Source organism: Eleutherodactylus coqui, chromosome 3 (genome assembly GCF_035609145.1).
Source record: "Eleutherodactylus coqui strain aEleCoq1 chromosome 3, aEleCoq1.hap1, whole genome shotgun sequence".
Classification (NCBI taxonomy): Eukaryota; Metazoa; Chordata; class Amphibia; order Anura; family Eleutherodactylidae; genus Eleutherodactylus; species Eleutherodactylus coqui.
In genome coordinates, this window is record NC_089839.1 from 131087059 (window position 1) to 131105887 (window position 18829).

General features: G+C 43.2%; 1 protein-coding gene across 11 annotated transcripts in view; it reads left to right on the plus strand.

Annotated features, from left to right (window-relative positions):
- ARID1B (AT-rich interaction domain 1B) overlaps nucleotides 1-18829 on the plus strand; it is a 490608-nt gene that overhangs the window by 177054 nt on the left and 294725 nt on the right. Inside the window, exon 1 of one of the 11 annotated variants that reach the window (XM_066596079.1) lies at nucleotides 1796-1925. The exons of the other annotated variants lie outside the window; for them this stretch is intronic. Coding sequence (XP_066452176.1) covers nucleotides 1917-1925 — 9 coding nt within the window. The 5' untranslated portion in view covers nucleotides 1796-1916. Of the gene's footprint in view, nucleotides 1-1795; nucleotides 1926-18829 lie in introns of those variants that run through there. 11 annotated transcript variants of the gene reach the window in all.

Below are 18829 nucleotides of genomic sequence, written 5' to 3' on the forward strand. Positions count from 1 at the left end.
GATGGGAGACCTTCCCGGAGCGCAGTCCTACAGTGCTTGGTGTAGATCCTCCGAGGCGCTGTGTAAGCATTAATAGGTTTTACTAATCATGTGAGGATATACATTCACTGTAACAGGTACAAAAACTTCTGTCAAATGCATGAACAGAAGGGAAAATCACTTATTACAACTGACAGCGTCAAGGAAAACTGGATTTGCCTTAAGCATGCATTGAGTCATTATACTTGATAAGTCTCGGCTCCTCACTGCAGAGCAGCGCATTAGTACTGCGCTACATATCATGGCGGACTGTACTTAAGAGCCATCCATCATGTAACGGAAGACGTCTCGACAGGATAAGACCCCATCTAGTTCCATTTGCTCTGAGTTTACGAAGTATATAATTATTCTTCTCACTTGGTTTCTGTAGTAGACGTATTTTTCAAATATCTGATCTTTAGCGATGTGGATTTCAAGCCCCGCATTCAGAAAGCAATGCTGCGCCGGGGACGAGGAGCGAGCGACAGAACGCCGGGGGAGGTGAGTAATGATTTTTTTTTTTTACGCTTTTTTTTTTTGTATTACCGGCGCATAAGACGACCCCCGACTGCAGAGCAGATTTTTCGGGGTTCAAAAGTCGTCTTATACGCCGGTATATACGGTATATATTTTTTTAATCCTTCTAGGGGATGGATGTTACTAACAATGAGTGTGTGTATATATGTGTATAGATGGACATAGATATAGAGATGGATGGATATATAGGTATTTATAGTGTGTGTGTGTGTGTGTGTGTGTGTGTGTGTGTGTGTGTATATAATATATATATATACACACTTTTTAATCGTTCTAGGGGAGGGATGTTACTAACAATTATTGTATTATAGTATCTTTGTTTTGGGAGCAGAAATGGGGAATCCCCTAACCGACCATTTTCTGTCTTATGAGGAAACCGAATTGCGCGTAACGAACACCTTTACTTATAATGGAGTCTGAGTTTCCATTCTGCTGACCACCGTTTAATAGACTTGTTCTTCCGGTATGCAGGACTTGTTCTTCTGGTATGTTGTGTCGGATCTGCGATGGAACCTCTGAACGGACGTTGCAGCGCAGTTGTGAAAGCAGCCTGTGAACCCCTTGAGTCGAGTAAAGGAAGGCCATATGAATTGTCTATATATCTAGCTTTTTTATAAACTGTTTGTAGACTCATTATGTCGCTGTGTACGATATATCTTCATAAATTAATAATTTTCTATAAAGTGGTTCTGGGAGCAGCAGCGACGCGTCCTATAGACTTGTATCTTTACACACTTGTGAGATGTCGGACTGCCTTGGGCTCACAACTTGCAGAGGTTTCGCTTTGGCAGAATGATGGGACTGTAGTTGGGAGCCCGTGTCAGCAGAAGTTCACTGCAGGGTAGCATGGGGTGTGTTAGCCAACAGCCTGTCATGTAGACCTCTGGCAGATCGCCTCCTGTATTGTTCGCTGTTCTCCCTCCAGACACTCCTTGTAATTTAGTTTGGGGGAGGATTGTGAAGGAGGAGGCAACAGTTTAATTCACAAGAGATATTGCTATTAAAATAAAAAGGGGTCAGGAGACATCGCTGCTGCTGGCAATACAGGCCTAATTCTAGTCTGCTGCAGTCAGTGAAGCTGTAGCAGCCATTCCTAGAACAAAGGAAGGAGCCCTGGGCTGGGATGTGGGATGCCAGTAATGATACAGGTAGGCGGGTCCTCCTAGAGGCTTCAGTTACCCCTCCACAATGAATAATGAAACAGCTGGAGGTTCTGTTGGCAACACATGTCTTTTTTGGGTGCCTTTGAAAACTACTTTGCCACCATGGCATAGTGGAGGGAGAGAGCCTGACTGCAGCCGAGAGAGCAGCCTTGTGTGGAGCCCTGTCAGTAGACTGCAGCGCAGAGCCTGAAGAAGGAGATGGTAAAAGTAAGTGGAACCAATTGTTGCTGAGCTGTCTGTGTGGTGTGCTCGCCGTCATGTGCCTGCGAGGTGTGCCTTGCATCTGACACTATCAGTGGACAAGTGTTTGCTAGACACTTTTTAATTTGTCCGGTTTTGTTTTCGCTGACTTTGTTGCATTTCGCTTCCTGCAGTGCGGTACCTTCTCTTGTGCCTCTTTCACGAGCTTGGCCTTTGTGCAGTTATACATTTTAGGGTTCACTCACATAAACATGTATGTTCACTGTATATTACATGTGCAGACACAGTACTAATATCCCATATTGCATGAAATACGCATGCAAAAAAAAAACTGCAGCAAGTCCTATCTTGGTGCATGCTCCATGCACATACACACCAAAATAGGCTATGGGGATTGAATGTACGCAGCAAGTCGACATATAGAGGCATACTTGCTACATACTCCCACATGAAAACACACGTAATACGCACTTACGCTTTACGGTTATGTTTTTATTTTTAAACTATCAACTTGACACAATTTAGCGGATGTTTTAAGCCGGGCTCAGACGACCTTAGAGTGAAACATTGTATATACAATGCAGCACTTTACCATGGTCTGACAGTGTATCTTGCGCACACTCTCATGCGCAGTCTTCTGGTTTATTTTTTTTATTTCCTGCTCTGTCACACAGCAACATGCATAATAGAAAACTTGCACATATGTCATGTAATTGTATATGTGTGGTGTTATAGTTCGCACCCATAGAGAGCAATAGGACTCTCTCGCACATAATGTAAAATAGAACATATTGCGTTCTTTTTTACACATGTATTATACGCCATTTAAAAAAAAAACACTAGTGTGAGTGTAACAACGAAGATGTATTTGAGTTTCTGGGATGTGCCGCGCACTACGTGATTTCAAATACGTCCATGTGAGCCCGGCCTTCGGGTAATACTTGGTTTGTATTTAATGCTTTTGCAGTTATCCATCCAAAACTGGGGGAATTGTTTGTTTGCGGCTGCTCCGATCCGGGTGTGTAAGTGGGGCTCAGAGGGCAGAACCCCTCATTATGAAACATAACAGGATTGTTTTAGGTTAGGAAAGTCTGTTCTGAAGACTGAGCGGTTCGGGCAGACTGATGCGCCAGCAGTGAATGTGAAGATGGCTTCCGGATCGCTGCTGAAAGAAAGCCTGAACAGGAATATCACAAAAACTCTTGAGTTTTGTCTATTCGTGATGTGATTAGCTTCTTTTCTGTGGTGAGCATTCTCTACGCGTTGGCAGAGGTGCAATGTACGGGTGCCGCCGCTGAGAACACTGGGCTTTCACCAGGCCCTGCCTTTCACAAGAGTCGGCTTTAATATGGGCACCCATCTGTCAGGGTTGTGTTGTGTTAAAGCCTGCAACAGCTGGCCCAGCTCTCTCCTAATCCATTCATCCCATCTACAGATCAGACAGCGCTCACAGGCCCCGGAGACTCGCCTGTCCCTCAAGACAAACAAATGTGAAAAGAGACCCTGCACACAATTGCGCGGAGGATTACAATGCAGTAGAGCTCCAAGTGACACGCTGAATAATAGATAGCCATCAGACCCTGTGCAGTATATTGTAGAGCTGGGTCTGTGGACACTGCTGACATTTCTCCATCCTCACTAATTACAGAGATTATATGCTGTAGACCCCACTGACTTACAATGTCCTGTTCTGCTGAGGTAGCCAATGATGGGAAAAATTAGCCTTTCGCCATGCAGCCCTTTTTTTGTGTGTCAAATCTGATGTCCTCTTCAATGGATTTGGTCTCCGATACATATGTGAACTGAACCTTATTCTCCAATCATTATAGAAAACTATGAATTAGAGGGAAATGTGGCAGAGCACCTCTTGTTCTTCTCGAAATAACTGCATGCATTTCAAGAAGTCTATGTGTGGTATTGCCCATTAGTTGGCTTGGGTGCTGCCGGCTTAGGTGACGACACATTTGAAAAAGTGGCATTCTAGTAATGAAGACTGTGAGCTAGTACAAGATGCAAAAGTCGTGCTCAGTCCCGGCTCTTTGTATATTCTCTTAATTATCGAAAATATTTCTCTCCTATGAATATCGGGGGCCCTTAGCGTGTGTCCACACGGGGCAGATTTATTGTGGATTTTCCACAATAATGTGAAAGAGAATTTCGAAATCTTATTCTTGCATTGCTGAGGAAATCCACCAAAAACATCCATGAGGAAATGGCCCTGTGTGGGCGCACCCCTCTTGAGCACATTGCGCCCCCTGTGTGGCCGCACCCCTCTTGAGCACATTGTGCCCCCTGTGTGGCCGCACCCATAGCATTTCACTTAATCCTGTAACCTTTGCACCTCTTTCTCTTTGTGGTGTCTTCCTGGATGCGTGCACAACACTAATTGTCAAGCATATTTGTATATATCTCTACTTCTTCAGCACGTTTCAAAGCACTTTTTGAAATCTTTTAACTTCCATGGCTTAAGAATAATCAGACGATATTATCTCACTTGTCATTGTGTCCTATGTCCCTCGTTGCCAAGACTATCCTTCCTTGTGGATGTAGGACGGTTCCCCCTCCTGGAGTTGTAGGTGACGCTGTGAACATCCTCATGTTAACTCTACCTGAAACACCTCTAGCTTTAGAGGTTCCTCTAGCACATCGTCCCTGCGGGCAAAACTTCACTTATGAGAGGATCATATGTCCAAAGCTTGTAGGTTCAGAAAAGAAGCAACATGTGCAAAACTGGGTGATCTGTTTCTTATTACTTAATATAAACACATCTTCTTGCTGCCTGCCAATTGAGAAGAGAGCGAGGATGAAACGGACTGGTGACATCTACCAAGCTTTCAAGCCCTGCTATGCTTTGAAGAAGCTCCTCTGCGGATAGCATGGCTGGCAGAGATTTTATACAGTTTTATGATAAAATGTGTGTTCACGTCATCCAACTATAGCGGAAATACTGTTTTGGACTCCCAGAGTTTTGAGATTTTCTATGTTTAAAGTAGGAGGAAAATCATTCTGAAATCCTTGATGAATTGGCGCAATGCAGTGTTTTTGTCACTGTTCGGTGTGTCATGCAGTAGAGGTTCCGGACTCCTTGCGCTGCTCGCTGCCTAGGACTACTAAGGGCTGTCTTTTGTGCCCTGTTTTCTTCACCCTGGTACCAATAGGGTTCCTCCTCAATTGCTTGACAAAGGACGTTGTTCGAAACGTCGCTACACCTTTGGCTATATGTGGAATATAACACATCTGTTCATATATGGAACATTTTTATACATAATAAAATAAAACAAGAACCTTCTCTGTTCTTCCACAAGGAACTGGTGCAACTTCTAGAGGTGTGGCCATGCAATCCAAAAAGCTCACAAGAAGTGAGGAAAAACACCACAGAAAATCCTGCCCTGTTTGTACTGTAATACAATTTATATCGTATTGGGTACAGTTTTGGGCACCGGTACTCAAAAAAGGACATATCGGAGCTTGAGCAGGTACAAAGGTGGCAACTAAAGGAATAAATGGAATGGGCGGACTACAATACCCAAAAAACGTTATCAAAATTAGGGTTATTTAGTTAAGAAAAAAAGTTGTGGGGCGACCTAATAACAATGTGGAAATTTATCAGAGGACAATACAGAGATCTCTCCCATCATCTTTTATACCCAGGACAAGGGGGCGCTCTTATTTATAATATATCAGGGGTCAGTACAGAGCTCTCGCCTAACATCTATTTATACCCAGAACTGTAACAAGAAGACGCTCTAATAACTATGTATAATTATATCAGAGGAGAATACAGAGATCTACCCCCATCTATTTATGCCTGGGACCGTGACTGTAAGAAGGGGGCGCCCTCTACGTCTAGAGGAAAGAACGTTTCAGCACCAACGTGGAAGGGGGTATTTTACTGTAAGAGCAGTGAGACTATGGAACTCTCTGCCTGAGGTCGGGGTGATGACAAATTTGATAAGAGTAGAAGAGGGGCCTGGACGCCTTTCTTGAGTGTTACAATATTACATGTTATATCACGGATTACTCAGATGGGTTGGTGATACGGAGATTATTCCGATTGCAACACTGGAGTCGGGAAGGAATTTTGTGTTTTCAACTACATGATGAAAATTGGCTTCTACATCATTATTATTTTTTTTATTTTTGCCTTCCTCTGGATCAACATTGGGGCGTAATAGGCTCAGCTGAATGGACATGTGTCTGTTTTCAGCCTAACCTACTATGTTACATCTAACATCTGGCCGCAGCAGTTTAAAAGAAAAAAATAAGTAAAAAATACACCAGGAAAAACGCTTAAACACAGTACTTTTTCTATATGAAACCACCTAAAAAGGAGTTTTGCCACCAAATGCATGTGTTACCTATACACAAAATAGATGAAATCATTGGTGAGGGCTTTGCCAATTGGAAGAACCAGGTCCTGAGCCCCTGTTCCTTCTCCAGCACAAGTGGACAAGCATGTACCCTGGTGCCCCATTCAAATTCTATGGTAGTTATGGAAATGTCCAAGAGTGTACTTTTTTGTAGGCCCTTCTACGATAAAGATAATTAGTTGAGTTCGGATCTGTTTAGTTTGCACATCCTTTTGGCACTTTATCAATTGTATGGATTAGCATAGTTTACTGTTCCTAACAGTTATCCAGTATAAAAAGTATACAAAGGTCTATGATTTTATGTACCATATTCTGCACTGAGAAAATAAATAAAAAATGTGGGTAGAATAGAAAAATGAGGATTACATTTATTACTTCATTTTCTTTTTATGGGATTCAGTTTGCTGTTACAAGGATGTTTCCTTCATTCTGCGGGTTAGTTCAGTTGCTACAATAACACGCTTAGGCCGCCTGCACACGGGCGGGTCGGATCCGGCAGCGAGAATTCTCGCCGCGGGACCCGACCCGAGAGCCTGCAGTGACGAGCGCGTACTCTCCCGCGCCTGGCGGCCCCAGCTCTCTCATGTGCCGGCTGCGGCGCAGCCGGCGCATGCGCAGACCGGAGCCGGCGGCCGGGTGAGTGCGTGCACCGCACAAAAATAGGACATGTCGCAGTTTGTTTGCCGCGCGGCCAAACCGCGGCCGTCTGCATAGGAGTGCGTATTGTAATGCACTCCTATGCAAACTTTCAGTGGCGGAAATCCCGCGGGAAATCCCGTTGCGGGATTTTCGCCCGTGTGCAGGCGGCCTTATACAACTGTTTTACTCCTTTAACAAAATTAAAACTTTCTTCTAAATGAAAATGAACTGTCAAATTTGAAAAAGCGGAGTTAGGGTTTGCTGTTTATGCGTCATTCACTGTGCAGGATGTAGATCTATATATTACACATACCAAAACTGGTATGGAGTGCAATTTTGAATCATTGAGTTTTTTGTCACTTTTTTCTGAAAATGTTAAAATCTCTCCATTTGATGATCTATAGAACGCACTCCTGTATAGTGTTGTCAGTGTTCTTCTATTACTCTCTGCCTCTCATTGTTAGATTCCGTGCTACCATGGGAACCCATCAGCACCCTGTGATTGTTTCATAGTGGGCTGATGGGGGGTAACAAAGGTACTCTCCCCTCCTACTTAATTTAAAAGGTTAAATTACCATTGCAGCCAGGTGTTGGCTGTATAACTTGCAAGGACCTAGCTGGAGATGGCTCAGTGGCAGAACTAGAGGTGGAGGGTGATGAGTTGTCATGTTCATTGATGTCTATGAGGGCAGAGGGGAGGAAGAGACAGGTTACAGAATCTAATGATCCGTTATCTGCAATTCACATCTGCACTGCTTAGTACTGCGTTAGTGTTCTATATGATGATGCTATGTCTCTGTGTGTGACAGAGACCAGAATTTGCAGATCTCTATGTACAATAGAACTCAACACAGCAGCTAGGCTCTTCCCAGCAGTCTTGAGAGAACTGAGGCTCACAGATACAGGTTGCAGAAATGGGGAAAAATATAGGATACAAGTTAGATAATGGCCCAAAACAGTGTTATTCCTCATGGATACACACAGCAGCTTGTTCTGAAAAGTTACATACCACTTTAAACTTCTGTTAACAACTCCAAATTTGACAAAAGTGAAGTTTTAAAATTTCAAATTCGGTTTTCAGCATATTGGAGATAACATTCAGGGTCAATGAATACAGGCTATATAGACAGGTGAAAAAATGGAATCCATTGATTTAGCCAGTGATTGTGGCATCTAAATGTGACTGACATGTAGACCTCTAGATGTAGTGTTTGTTTTCACTAATAGACATAGCCGTGCTAGTTCTAAGAATAGCTCCCTCATAAAAAGTACTGTTTTCAACACCAGGTATTGGCAAGCTCAAGAGACAAAATTAGAAAATAAATACATGGTATTTTTGTCCTTTAGAATCGGTAACACTTTAACCTTTTAAAACCAGGGGAAGAGTATTTTATGATGAGTACATTTTGGCAGTGTTCCTAGACGTTCTTTTCCTGCTTCATAGGACTTGGTCTTGGCGGTTCCCATGGGTAGTGAACAAAAATATCTACATTTTATACTTATCCATTTTTTTTTCTTTTAAAAAGCCTTGTACAAAGCCTGTTCCATTTACTTTGAGTCAGTTTCTATGCTGTTTCTCATACAACTTTCGAGGTCCCATATTTATTAAGCACTAGGAACCAGGAATGAACTATTACATCTTATCTGATGTCTCCTCCATCTTTCCCTGTAGCCCTGATGCCTCTATTCCCACTAGTCTTTCTTTATACTATGGTGAATTCAAAGCATGATTCATTTCATATACTTGCTAGTACTTGGCACCAAATATTTTGTGTTAAGTCCCCCATATAAATTTAAAGGGAGTTGTCCCGCAAAAGAAAGGTGAAGTTAAACACTTCTGTATGGCCATATAAATGCACTTTGTAATATACATCGTGCATTAAATATTGGCCATACAGAAGTTATATACTTACCCCCCCCCCCCCTGGTGTTGGCGTTCCCGTCTCCATGGCGCCGACCGAAGCCTTCCTCTGCCTCAATTAGACGCACTTGCGCAGTCTGCTCTTCTGTCCCGTTGAATGGGGCCGCTCCGGCGTGCTCGCGCCGCACAGGTCGTCTGCGCATGCGGAGCGGCCCCATTCTACGGGACAGAAGAGCAGAATGCGCAAGCGCATCTAATTGAGGCAGAGGAAGGCTTCGGTCGGCGCCATGGAGACGGATGCCAACACCGGGGGGGTAAGTATATAACTTCTGTATGGCCAATATTTAATGCACGATGTATATTACAAAGTGCATTTATATGGCCATACAGAAGTGCTTAACTTCACTTGCTTTTGCGGGACAACCCCTTTAAGGAAAAGTTGTCTGAACTCGCTGATAGAGGGCCTCCTGACTCTCCCCAACAGATGTTGGTGGGAAGAAGGATCAGGCATGTTAAATTCTAATGGTTAATCCTTGTGTTCTTCCTGGATATAAATTGCTGCCAGAGGAGCCTGGCAGCAGTCTTCTCCTCTGTCCCCAAGGAGAACTCATATATGCTTGGTTCAAGCATTTATGGGGAGTTGGGATAAATAGATGTTGGCCAAACAAGCAGTTAACCAACAGCTGTCGAAGGTGTATGGGTACCAATGTGTTGTCTAGGAAATCAATTTTTACTAAACATTTCCTCTACCAATAAGTTTGGGTTCACACAGCGTTTGCGCGTCAAGCTTTTCTGTCCCATTGTTTTGTCACTGAAAATTCAGATGGAACTCTGAACCGAACCGTAGGCTTTCAATAATCAAACGCCTATCCCTTTGGTCTCTGAACAGGTTTCAATTTCTTTCTGGCACTTGTGTAGGACAGAATAGTGTAGTCCATTATTTTGGTCAAGCAGAATCCAAACACGAACACAGGAACAGCATACAAAACTCTATACACAAATTGTCATTGGTCCTTTTTCAACTTGGACCCCAGGGTTACAAGGCAAATTGCTAACCACTGAGTCACTGTACTACCACTAGTGGTAATGCCACTTTGTTCTTTTACATCTGGCGCATGCATTGCTTATAGTCTCTAATGTTATTTAAAAAAAAGCATACTGAGGATATACGTTTTTGCTGTGGCCCAATATGAGTGCAGCAAATTGCATTTTCCTATACTAATAAAAGTATGCCAATGCATATACGCTTCCAAAAGGAAGTTATTTTGGCCTCTGTCAGGTAGATGAGGGGTCTGTGGAAAAATTCTACATATGCTTTGGAAGCTTTTGAAGTTTATGGACGCTGTATAAAGGGGGAAAAAACCTAAATTTGAGCCGTAGCTAAGCCTGGTCACTGAGAGAAATGGGCATTTCAGTTGAATTGTCTGTTTAAACTTCTATATAGAGTCCATCATAATGGTCAGCGGATTCCCAAAGTACTTTTCATCTCCATCCAAGAGAAGTGAGTCTGTTTGTGATATGGAAGAAAAATGTAACTGTGTCATTTCAATGCCGAGCTAATTCAGCAGTGTAGTTTGTAGACTATATCTTATATACATAGTCTCCAGAAATAAGACCTTGAGGATCATTTTGTAATGGGAATTACCTTTTGTTTACACACTTAAAAAGGGTGTCAAAATTATTATTTTTTCCACAAATTTGCGATCCTCATGTATAAAAACAAACCCCCTATGCTTCCGTCTCGTCACAGTTCTGCTTTGGGTCTGTTTTGGCAAGCTGTACTCTGCCTATTTACAGGACGTCACAGGCTGCGGCTTCCAATCGTAGACCTCCAGATTTGGAACTCTGAGGTTTGTGATTGGCTGCAGAGCCTGGGACATCCCATACATGGAAGCCTGTGATTCTGCATGGAATCATGGAAGACCAGAGGTGTGGTGCCGAAAGAGGGGAGTAGTGGATATTTTATTGTTTTTATACGTGAGGAGCATAATTTGAAAAAAACAAACCCTGTAATAACCCCTTTAAACTGGCCCTACACTTTAGATGGCTGTCAGCGAGACACTCATTCGGATGCATGCTCAGCTCAGCCAAGCATCCATTCTGTTTTTTTTTTTCAATTGGTAGAGTGGAGTAAGCCCAATTCTTCTCCCTGACTTCTTCTGTTAGGCTGGCAGAGTCAGAACACCACTGTACACAGTTGGTTGGTACCAAAGTCAGTAGGCTTGGACAACGTTCTTCAAACGTGTATGGCCCCTTTTAGGTTTATCTGTTCCTTTTGAAGACTCTGAATGGTGCACATTTGTCTATTGACATACTGTATATGCAAACAGTGTCTGCCCGTGTAAAGGTTCCCAAGAACCCCTCCCTTTCCAGTTGTGGACTAATTGGATAAATCTTTTCGTAAGTTGAATATCTTGCTGTCTGAGTATTCTAGCTCGTTCTTTCCACAGGTTACAACTGTATACTGGTTTTATTTAAGAGTACTGAAAAGTTTTGGCAACTACTCTAGTTTTACTTGAAGAAAATGGACGGACCTCTGCAAACACCACTTGGATGTTTTGGATAGATGAAGAAATTTCTGTAACACATCACCCAAGTGTGAATATAGTCCTCAAGTTATCTTATGCCTGTACAAAAAAGCCTTTCAATGCAGGTAATTTATAGCTGCAATTCTGAATACTAATGCTTGTCCTATTAAATTAAATGAGACAAGCCTGTACGGTAGTACTTGGAACATCCGCCATAAGTAGTATGGCAATTTGAGTACAATGGGTTTGTACTATGGTGTATACATTGAAGAGTCTGCAGCGCTCACACATTCTTCAGTGATCTGATGCGTGGGAATCTAGAGCGGTGGTCCCCCACCAATCGGATACTCATGGCCTATGCTGAGAATAGGCATCAATATTAAAAGGTTTGGTAACCCCTTTTAAATAAATACACACCGATCCTGCACCAAAACTGCGCTGTGCGAACACTTTCTTGCTCAGTGGTGTGTGAATTCCATCATTCAAACCTGCTCACTTGGAATTACGATTGTGGGCAGCTGCTGTTTTTCCAGTTTTCTCATCACATTAACACGTGTGATCACAACCTTGTTGCATGACCTCCACGATCATCATCTTGACTCCAGGTGATAGGACTTCACATACCCTCTTATTGCTCATAGAATCCCACATCAAGTGACTTTAGTGTTGGTAAAGTAACCATGTGAAACTAGTTTAACTAGGAAAATAAAGCCGAAGCGTTGGGTTATACTACTTAGCAGCTTCATTTTGTAGACAAAAAACAGCCCTAAATAAGGCTGTATCTGGTTCAGAGTAGATTAAAGCATGTGCTTTCTTGCAGGATAAACGATGTGGAAATCCCATTCACCTTGATGTGTCCTTTTCTGTCTTATTCTTTTTTTCTCCTCTCTCCCTCTTGCTCATACTCCCTCCTCCCAGTTTCCTGCTCTCTCCTTTTTTTTTTCCTCGCTCATCCTTTGAAAGTAGTTGAGAAAAGTTCAAAGCACTGAGGTTCTCCCTGCAAGCATGTGGACTGAATAAGAAATGATTACGGGAAGCTTCAGTTACATTAAAAATAAATAAATAAAACATCCCCAACCTCAGAAACGAACAGCTTAGAAAAGTTTTTAGGCCTTTGCTTCATCTTATCTAATCATTAACGAACAATGCAGCTACTTTAAAATATAAGCCATGATGGTTTCTGTGATACTTTTGAGCCCCATTAATGCTTTTCAAGTGTAGGTAAAAACATACATGTGCGTAGGATGGAAGCCCAAAGAAATTAAGCGTTATGAGAGTTGGTGTTGGCTGCTGCATACAAAGAATACAGACAACATACATTATGGCCGGTGCCCTACTAAGTCAGCAGGGGACAATCATCTTTTTGCCTTGATCGGGTTGGTATCCCCCTCTCTTCAAAACAAGATTCTGAGTATAGAAGTATGATAGACAATTACTGTAAGTACGTTTTTCTTATGAGTGTAGGCTCCTTCGTCTTAACTATTGTAGATGAGCTGTGTGCTTCATATGAAGTCCCATTGGGATTCCATTTCACTGTCACGTCATGTAGAGTAAAAAGAACACCTACTGAGAACTTATTGTCGTGGTCCCATTTACTAAAATAGTCTTATTTTATGAAGGCAGCCTTATAAACTTCTATAGATTTTAAAATTAATTTTGTAAACGGGAGAACTAATCATCCTGCAGGAAGAAGTCTGGCAAAATCAATTCCCTCATCTAATGGCCATAAAGTCATTTAATGTCTGTAACAAATTGTATTTTCCCTATTCAAACATAAGAGAATGTACTTACCTGCAAATGAACTAGAACGAATTTAGAAGCGGTTACCCTTCTAGTAAATAAACATAGCAATACACTTAAGTTTTGGTTTAAAGGAAAACTGCCACCATCTTTTTGCATCCCTCTCTGAGTACCACATAAGATAGTGACCGCTATATTGATTACAATGGTATGTCTGCTATATGTGTTTGTGCAGTAGCTTGGGAGAAACTTGCATTTTATTAGTAGCAGTCGGATACTGAGGACTACAGAAATTTGTCCTCGTGTTTTTTTTTATTTATTTTTTTTATGAGCCGCAGATTGCCGTGCCCACCCTGCCCTCAAGCTACTGATTGACATCTGTCTCACTTTGTACAGTAATGGGCATGGAAGTCAGACAGTGGCTGGAGGGCAGGATGGGTTGAGCTAGCCTGCAGCTCATGAATATCGAGGACTACTTCCTGTAGGCCACTGTGTTTCGCTGCTACTAATAAAATGCAAGTTTCTCCCAAACTACTGCACAGATCCACTGATCAGTTATGTTACTGTCATTACCATTTGCTGTTCTGAGAGAGGGCTGCAAACAATTTTGACAGATTTTCTTTAAATAGGAGCTATGGAAGGGATCAGTGAGGTCCATTTGTCAAACAAGTTTGTTAGTAGACTTCCCTAATAACAGGACCTCTATTTTCCACATGTTAAGCAATGTAACATTTAGGCTGCCTGTCCATAGGCGGGTTTGCATTGTGTTCCCCGCGGCGATAATTCGGCCGCGAGGAACGCAATGCACGCTTTCCATAGCGTTGCTATGGAAAGCGCAGTCCCCCTGTCTATGAGCGGAGAATTATTGCGATTCTCCGCTTGTGGCCGGCAATTTGCAGCACGCTGCGAATTCTCGCGATTCTCCGCGGTCAGCCTATCTGTCATATAGGCTCACCGCGGAGATCCGGCTCCGGCTCCCGCGGCGGAGATCCGCCACAGGAAACTGCAACGCCTGTGGACAGGCAGCCTTAGGCCTCCTACGCACGGGGGGATTTGCATTGCGAAATCCAGAGCGGGATTCTGCATCAAATCCAGCCCACAGCATGCTATAACAATATGCGATTTCCTGCCCACGAGCGGAAATCGATCGTGATTTTTCCACTCATGGGGGAGAAATCGCAGCATGCTGTGATTTTGTGCAGGCTACACACGGCCGGCATTGAAGTCATTAGGAAGCTGTCCGTCCCATGACCATTCTGTAATCCTCATCGCAGTATGGTCGCGGCAGCCACGTCATCACCATAGCGACCGTGCAGCATCCTCTGTACTGTGCGTTGGCCGGTAAATAAGTAGCAGAGGAGAATAATAATAATAATCTTTATTTGTATAGCGCCAAGTTATTCCACAGCGCTTAGAGAAGACAGCGGAAAGGTACGCTGGGGTCACTGGCCGGGCATTGGGTCGAACTCTGCTGCGGGAATCCCGCATGTGGGGTCCGACCCGCCCTTGTACAGGCAGCATTAATCACATGCTGGGTTTTCACGGGGTGGAAATCTCCCGGAATGTCCGCAGCGGGACCGCACAGAAATTCTGCACTTTGCTGCTTAGTCTCAGGCTAATCAAATTCCACACGGAAATTCCAAAGCAATTCTGCCCTGTGTGAACCCAGCCTTAAGGCTGCTTTCACACAGCCCACTTTTTATAGTTACTATGTTACATTTCCTGCTCCCGTTATGGCGGAGGAAACCAAAACGCCCTTGTAAATGCAGCCTGAGGACTCATTCACACGGATGGATATATATATATATAATATATATATAAAATGGTTTTTGTTTTTTTTTTCAAATTCCCCTTTGCAGTGCCTGTGTATGGACAGTGTTTCATACATAGTCTGTTCTAGGGCTGCGTATGATACGCAGAGAAATGGAGCATGCTGATATGCAGTGCCCACACGCCAGTGTGAATGGAAGTATGAAAATCCATGGACTTTCATTGCATCCGATTCACCACATGTTACACATGGGAAATACGTGTGCGGAAAACACACAGTGACAATACCCCTGTGTAAATGAGTCCGAAGGGTTGTTCCCACACAGCTAAAACAGCCTGTACCTGAAACTCCACCCAGCCGCGGTTCCCAATAGGGGAACAATGTCGCCGGCTTGATCAGCTATATCGTGCGGCAGTTGGCTGCCGGAACTGGACAGGTTTCAACCACTAGTCGTTTTGTTTGTGTTGAAACGCAACCTAAGAGCTGCTAATTTCTCTTTTAGATGGTTTCCAAGAAGTTCTACATACAAGTTGGCTCTGAAGATATACGTTATGGGCTGTTGTGTGGGTGGACATTTTCCTGCATTTAGCAAATTTCCTATTCACTAATCTCAGTACAGGAAATTTTTCTTGGACCAGAAAAATTTCTGTATCCCATTTATTCTGAAGTGGGGACATCTGACATTATATGGCTGACTGCTCAGTTGTAAAACCACAACCATGTTTTTATCCCCCTTGCCTCCTTTGTCATTTGTGCGACCCAATTGCTAAAAACATGCTTGAATGACATCAGAAGAAACAAGAAGTGTAAAACCTGAGAAGCTAGATCTGTAATACAGTGGCCATAAATTCTATGGGTCAGATTTACTATTCACCATAGTATGACCATTTTTTGGTGCAAATTGCACCATGCTTTGCAGCACTGTATTTTTTTTTTGTTTTGTTTTAATGCATCTTCAGACTCTTTTTCAGACTTGCTCGAAAAAGGGCATGGCTTCATAAAAGGGGGTATGGATCAAGTTGTGCCAAAAATTGCACCTAATTGCAGCAAAAAAAATAAGTACATTTGGTTAAAAGCTATTTTTTTGTTTATCATGGTTTACAACATCCATCTGTTTAGGGGTATTAGTGTATCTTGACGCCACCGGAAGCTAGGGGTTCATGGAGGAATGCTCCTGTCCTACCCCTAGCTCCTGATTGGCGTAATAGGGCAAGGTCCTGGAAGGTGCTGCCCTCCCTGTGTGTTAGGTGCGGATACACAGCTGAAAGCCATCTATGTATGACAGTGGCGAGTGTTCCGCGGCGCTGTGGGATCCCTACAGTCTGCGGGCGGTGGCTGTCAGTGATTTTTTTTTTTTCCTCCACCCGCTTCACTATACTCACTGTTCTGCGGCGCTGTAGGATGCCCGCTGGCTGTGACAGTTTTTTCCTCCAGCACTGTGGGCTCCATGCTGGTGGCCGCGATGTGCAACTTACATGGTGGTTGCTGTGCGTTGTGGCTATCTGCCGCTGCAATCAATCTAGTGTCCCGATCCCTTCTGTCTCCGAGCGCCGCCTGTCAGGTGTCTGTGGCCCCAGCGCTGTGGCCTCCCTGCTGCCGAGCCCGCTCACCGCTTCCCCAGTGAGGGGTTTACCACATTGTGGGACGCCGCCAGGGAAGGCACTTTCACCTGGGATGTGTGTGAGCAGCGGGGGCCACGGTATGAATGGCTAATACATACTTAGTGGTCTGCCAAGACCTGCAGACCTGCCATGTGTGCAGCCAATCAGGTACAGGGGACGTCACCCCCTTGTCAATCTTGGCTCCACCAGGAGTTCTTGGTGGCGTCAAGATACACTAATACCCTGTTTAGGTACATAGACCAACATGGCCAGTGTCTCTAAATAATAATGATCTTGGAAGTTGGCGGGAGTTTGTTTTTTAACGAAGTCTTCAGTGTACCAAGTGCACAACACATTGCCTTGTATTTACAGATATATCATGTGGCATTCCACAATTAATATATGGTCTCGCATTGCTTGTTTGATGTGTATTGTAGCTTCACTTTGAAAGCCCACATGCATAGTCAGAGCTGTATAATGAAGATGATGATTGCACGTCGCTCTGCCATTAAGCACCAGGGCAGAACTATAAACACTTTGAATGTTACTTAGTTTGTAAAGCTGCAGTTTTTTCTTCTGCTGCAGCCTCTGAACTGTCTTACTTTAAAGAAGTGTCTGAATATCTCATTGTGAAAGTACTTGAGAACTAATAGCTGTGCTTTCTTACACTAAAAAATGAAAACGGGACCCAACCCCTTTTAGTTAAATAGCCGTTCTCGGCACAAAGAGGCCACTTTTGAAATAGTATTTCAGAGGGAGCCGACTAAAAAGTGATACTTAAGGAACGGCGCTTTGCACCTCTGTTTAAATGATAGACAGCTGCAAGACGAGGTAATGATCTGTCTTCATGTTTGATGCCTTCTTTTATCAGTCCTAGGCTTTTTCACTGAGTCAGATCTATTGATTAGCGTTAGTCTACTTCCCAGGCAGCCTGCTTTGCATTGAAATGTCACAGGCTTGGGCTCCTTAAATGGCGTGCCAGGAAAGAGCACGAACCCTGCCGAATACTGCCTGCTAAATTATATGTTTTCCGAGCGTTTAGCTAGTGTGATGGTTTTGCATCTCCGAAAAATGTTAAATGGGGTCATTTTGTGCCTCCTTTTTAGTAAATGCTGGGAAAAATGGGGTCAAATGGAAGACTTCCCTTTTGAATGATGTTTCTTGTTTAACATCATTTTTTAGAAGCTAGGCAATAAACCCAGTCCGATTTCTTTAGATGTAGAAGTGCAATAATCAGCACTTTAGAGGATTGCTGTTAAGTTTATAATTGATTCCCATGTTCTCTCAATGTGCCCAGTCATTTGTGACCTAAATCTAATTGCATATCTTTGAACTTAAAAGGGTTTTCCAGGACTGAACTATTCATGGCCTATCCTCAGGATAGGTCCTCAACATTTATTTGGCAGGGGTCCGCTGCATGGGAACCCTGCTGATTGCCAGGCTACTGTAGAGAGCCAATACGTTTGTGGAAATGCACAGCGCCATACACAATGCAGTGGACAAGGATAGTATTGCGGGCACAAATTTAAAATGAATCGGAGGACGCCAGTTCACCTGGAGACCTCAGCCAGAGACTGCATGCAGAGTGATCAGCCTAATGAAATCCAGAAAAGAGGCTCAAGAACAATGAATCTCGAGAGTGAACAAAATAAAGTTTTTACAGTCAAATTTTGGTGTGTTGGAGCCTCTTTTTTAGTATTGCAGGCAACTATGGCTGCAGTACCATCCTGGGTCATTGTAGTGCGTACAGAGCTGTGTGTTTCCAGGCAACACTCTGGGCAATCAGTTGATCAGTGTGGTTCCCGACCAGTGAACTCTGGCTATCAACTGTTGGTGACCTATGTGAAGCATTGGCCATCAGTAGTTCAGTACTAGAAACTCCCTTTAACTCCTACAAAAATTTAGTAACCTATGGCATTATACTTTGTATAGTGAGCGGCTGAGACCTGACTTGACCCCTGATCCCAGTAATGTGATTAGCACACTGTTGCATGTCTCTTTTGCCTTTACAGAACAATCCTCCCTTCAGGTCTAACATCCAATAGCAGCTTACTAAAACCAGCATGTGTTCAGTGGATAGGTTATTCTTGCTTTTGTCATCTCTATCGAAAGGTAAAACAATGTGAGGAATAAATAGATTTTAATTAAAACTTAACTTTCACTTGTAATTTAAAAGGAAATAGTGTTTTGTGATTAGTTCAATCACTGGGATGGCTTCACAATGGGCTGCAATGACTTAATATTCCTCAGTGTATCAGCTATATGTCAATTCAGGGACCTTACCTTGGCCTAATTACGTAGCAGTCTTGCCTGCTTATACTGGAGAAGGGCCGATGCATTTTGCCAATCAGGGTTTTGGTTTTATAGGGAGCACAGTATCACAGGGATTATTTTCAAAGC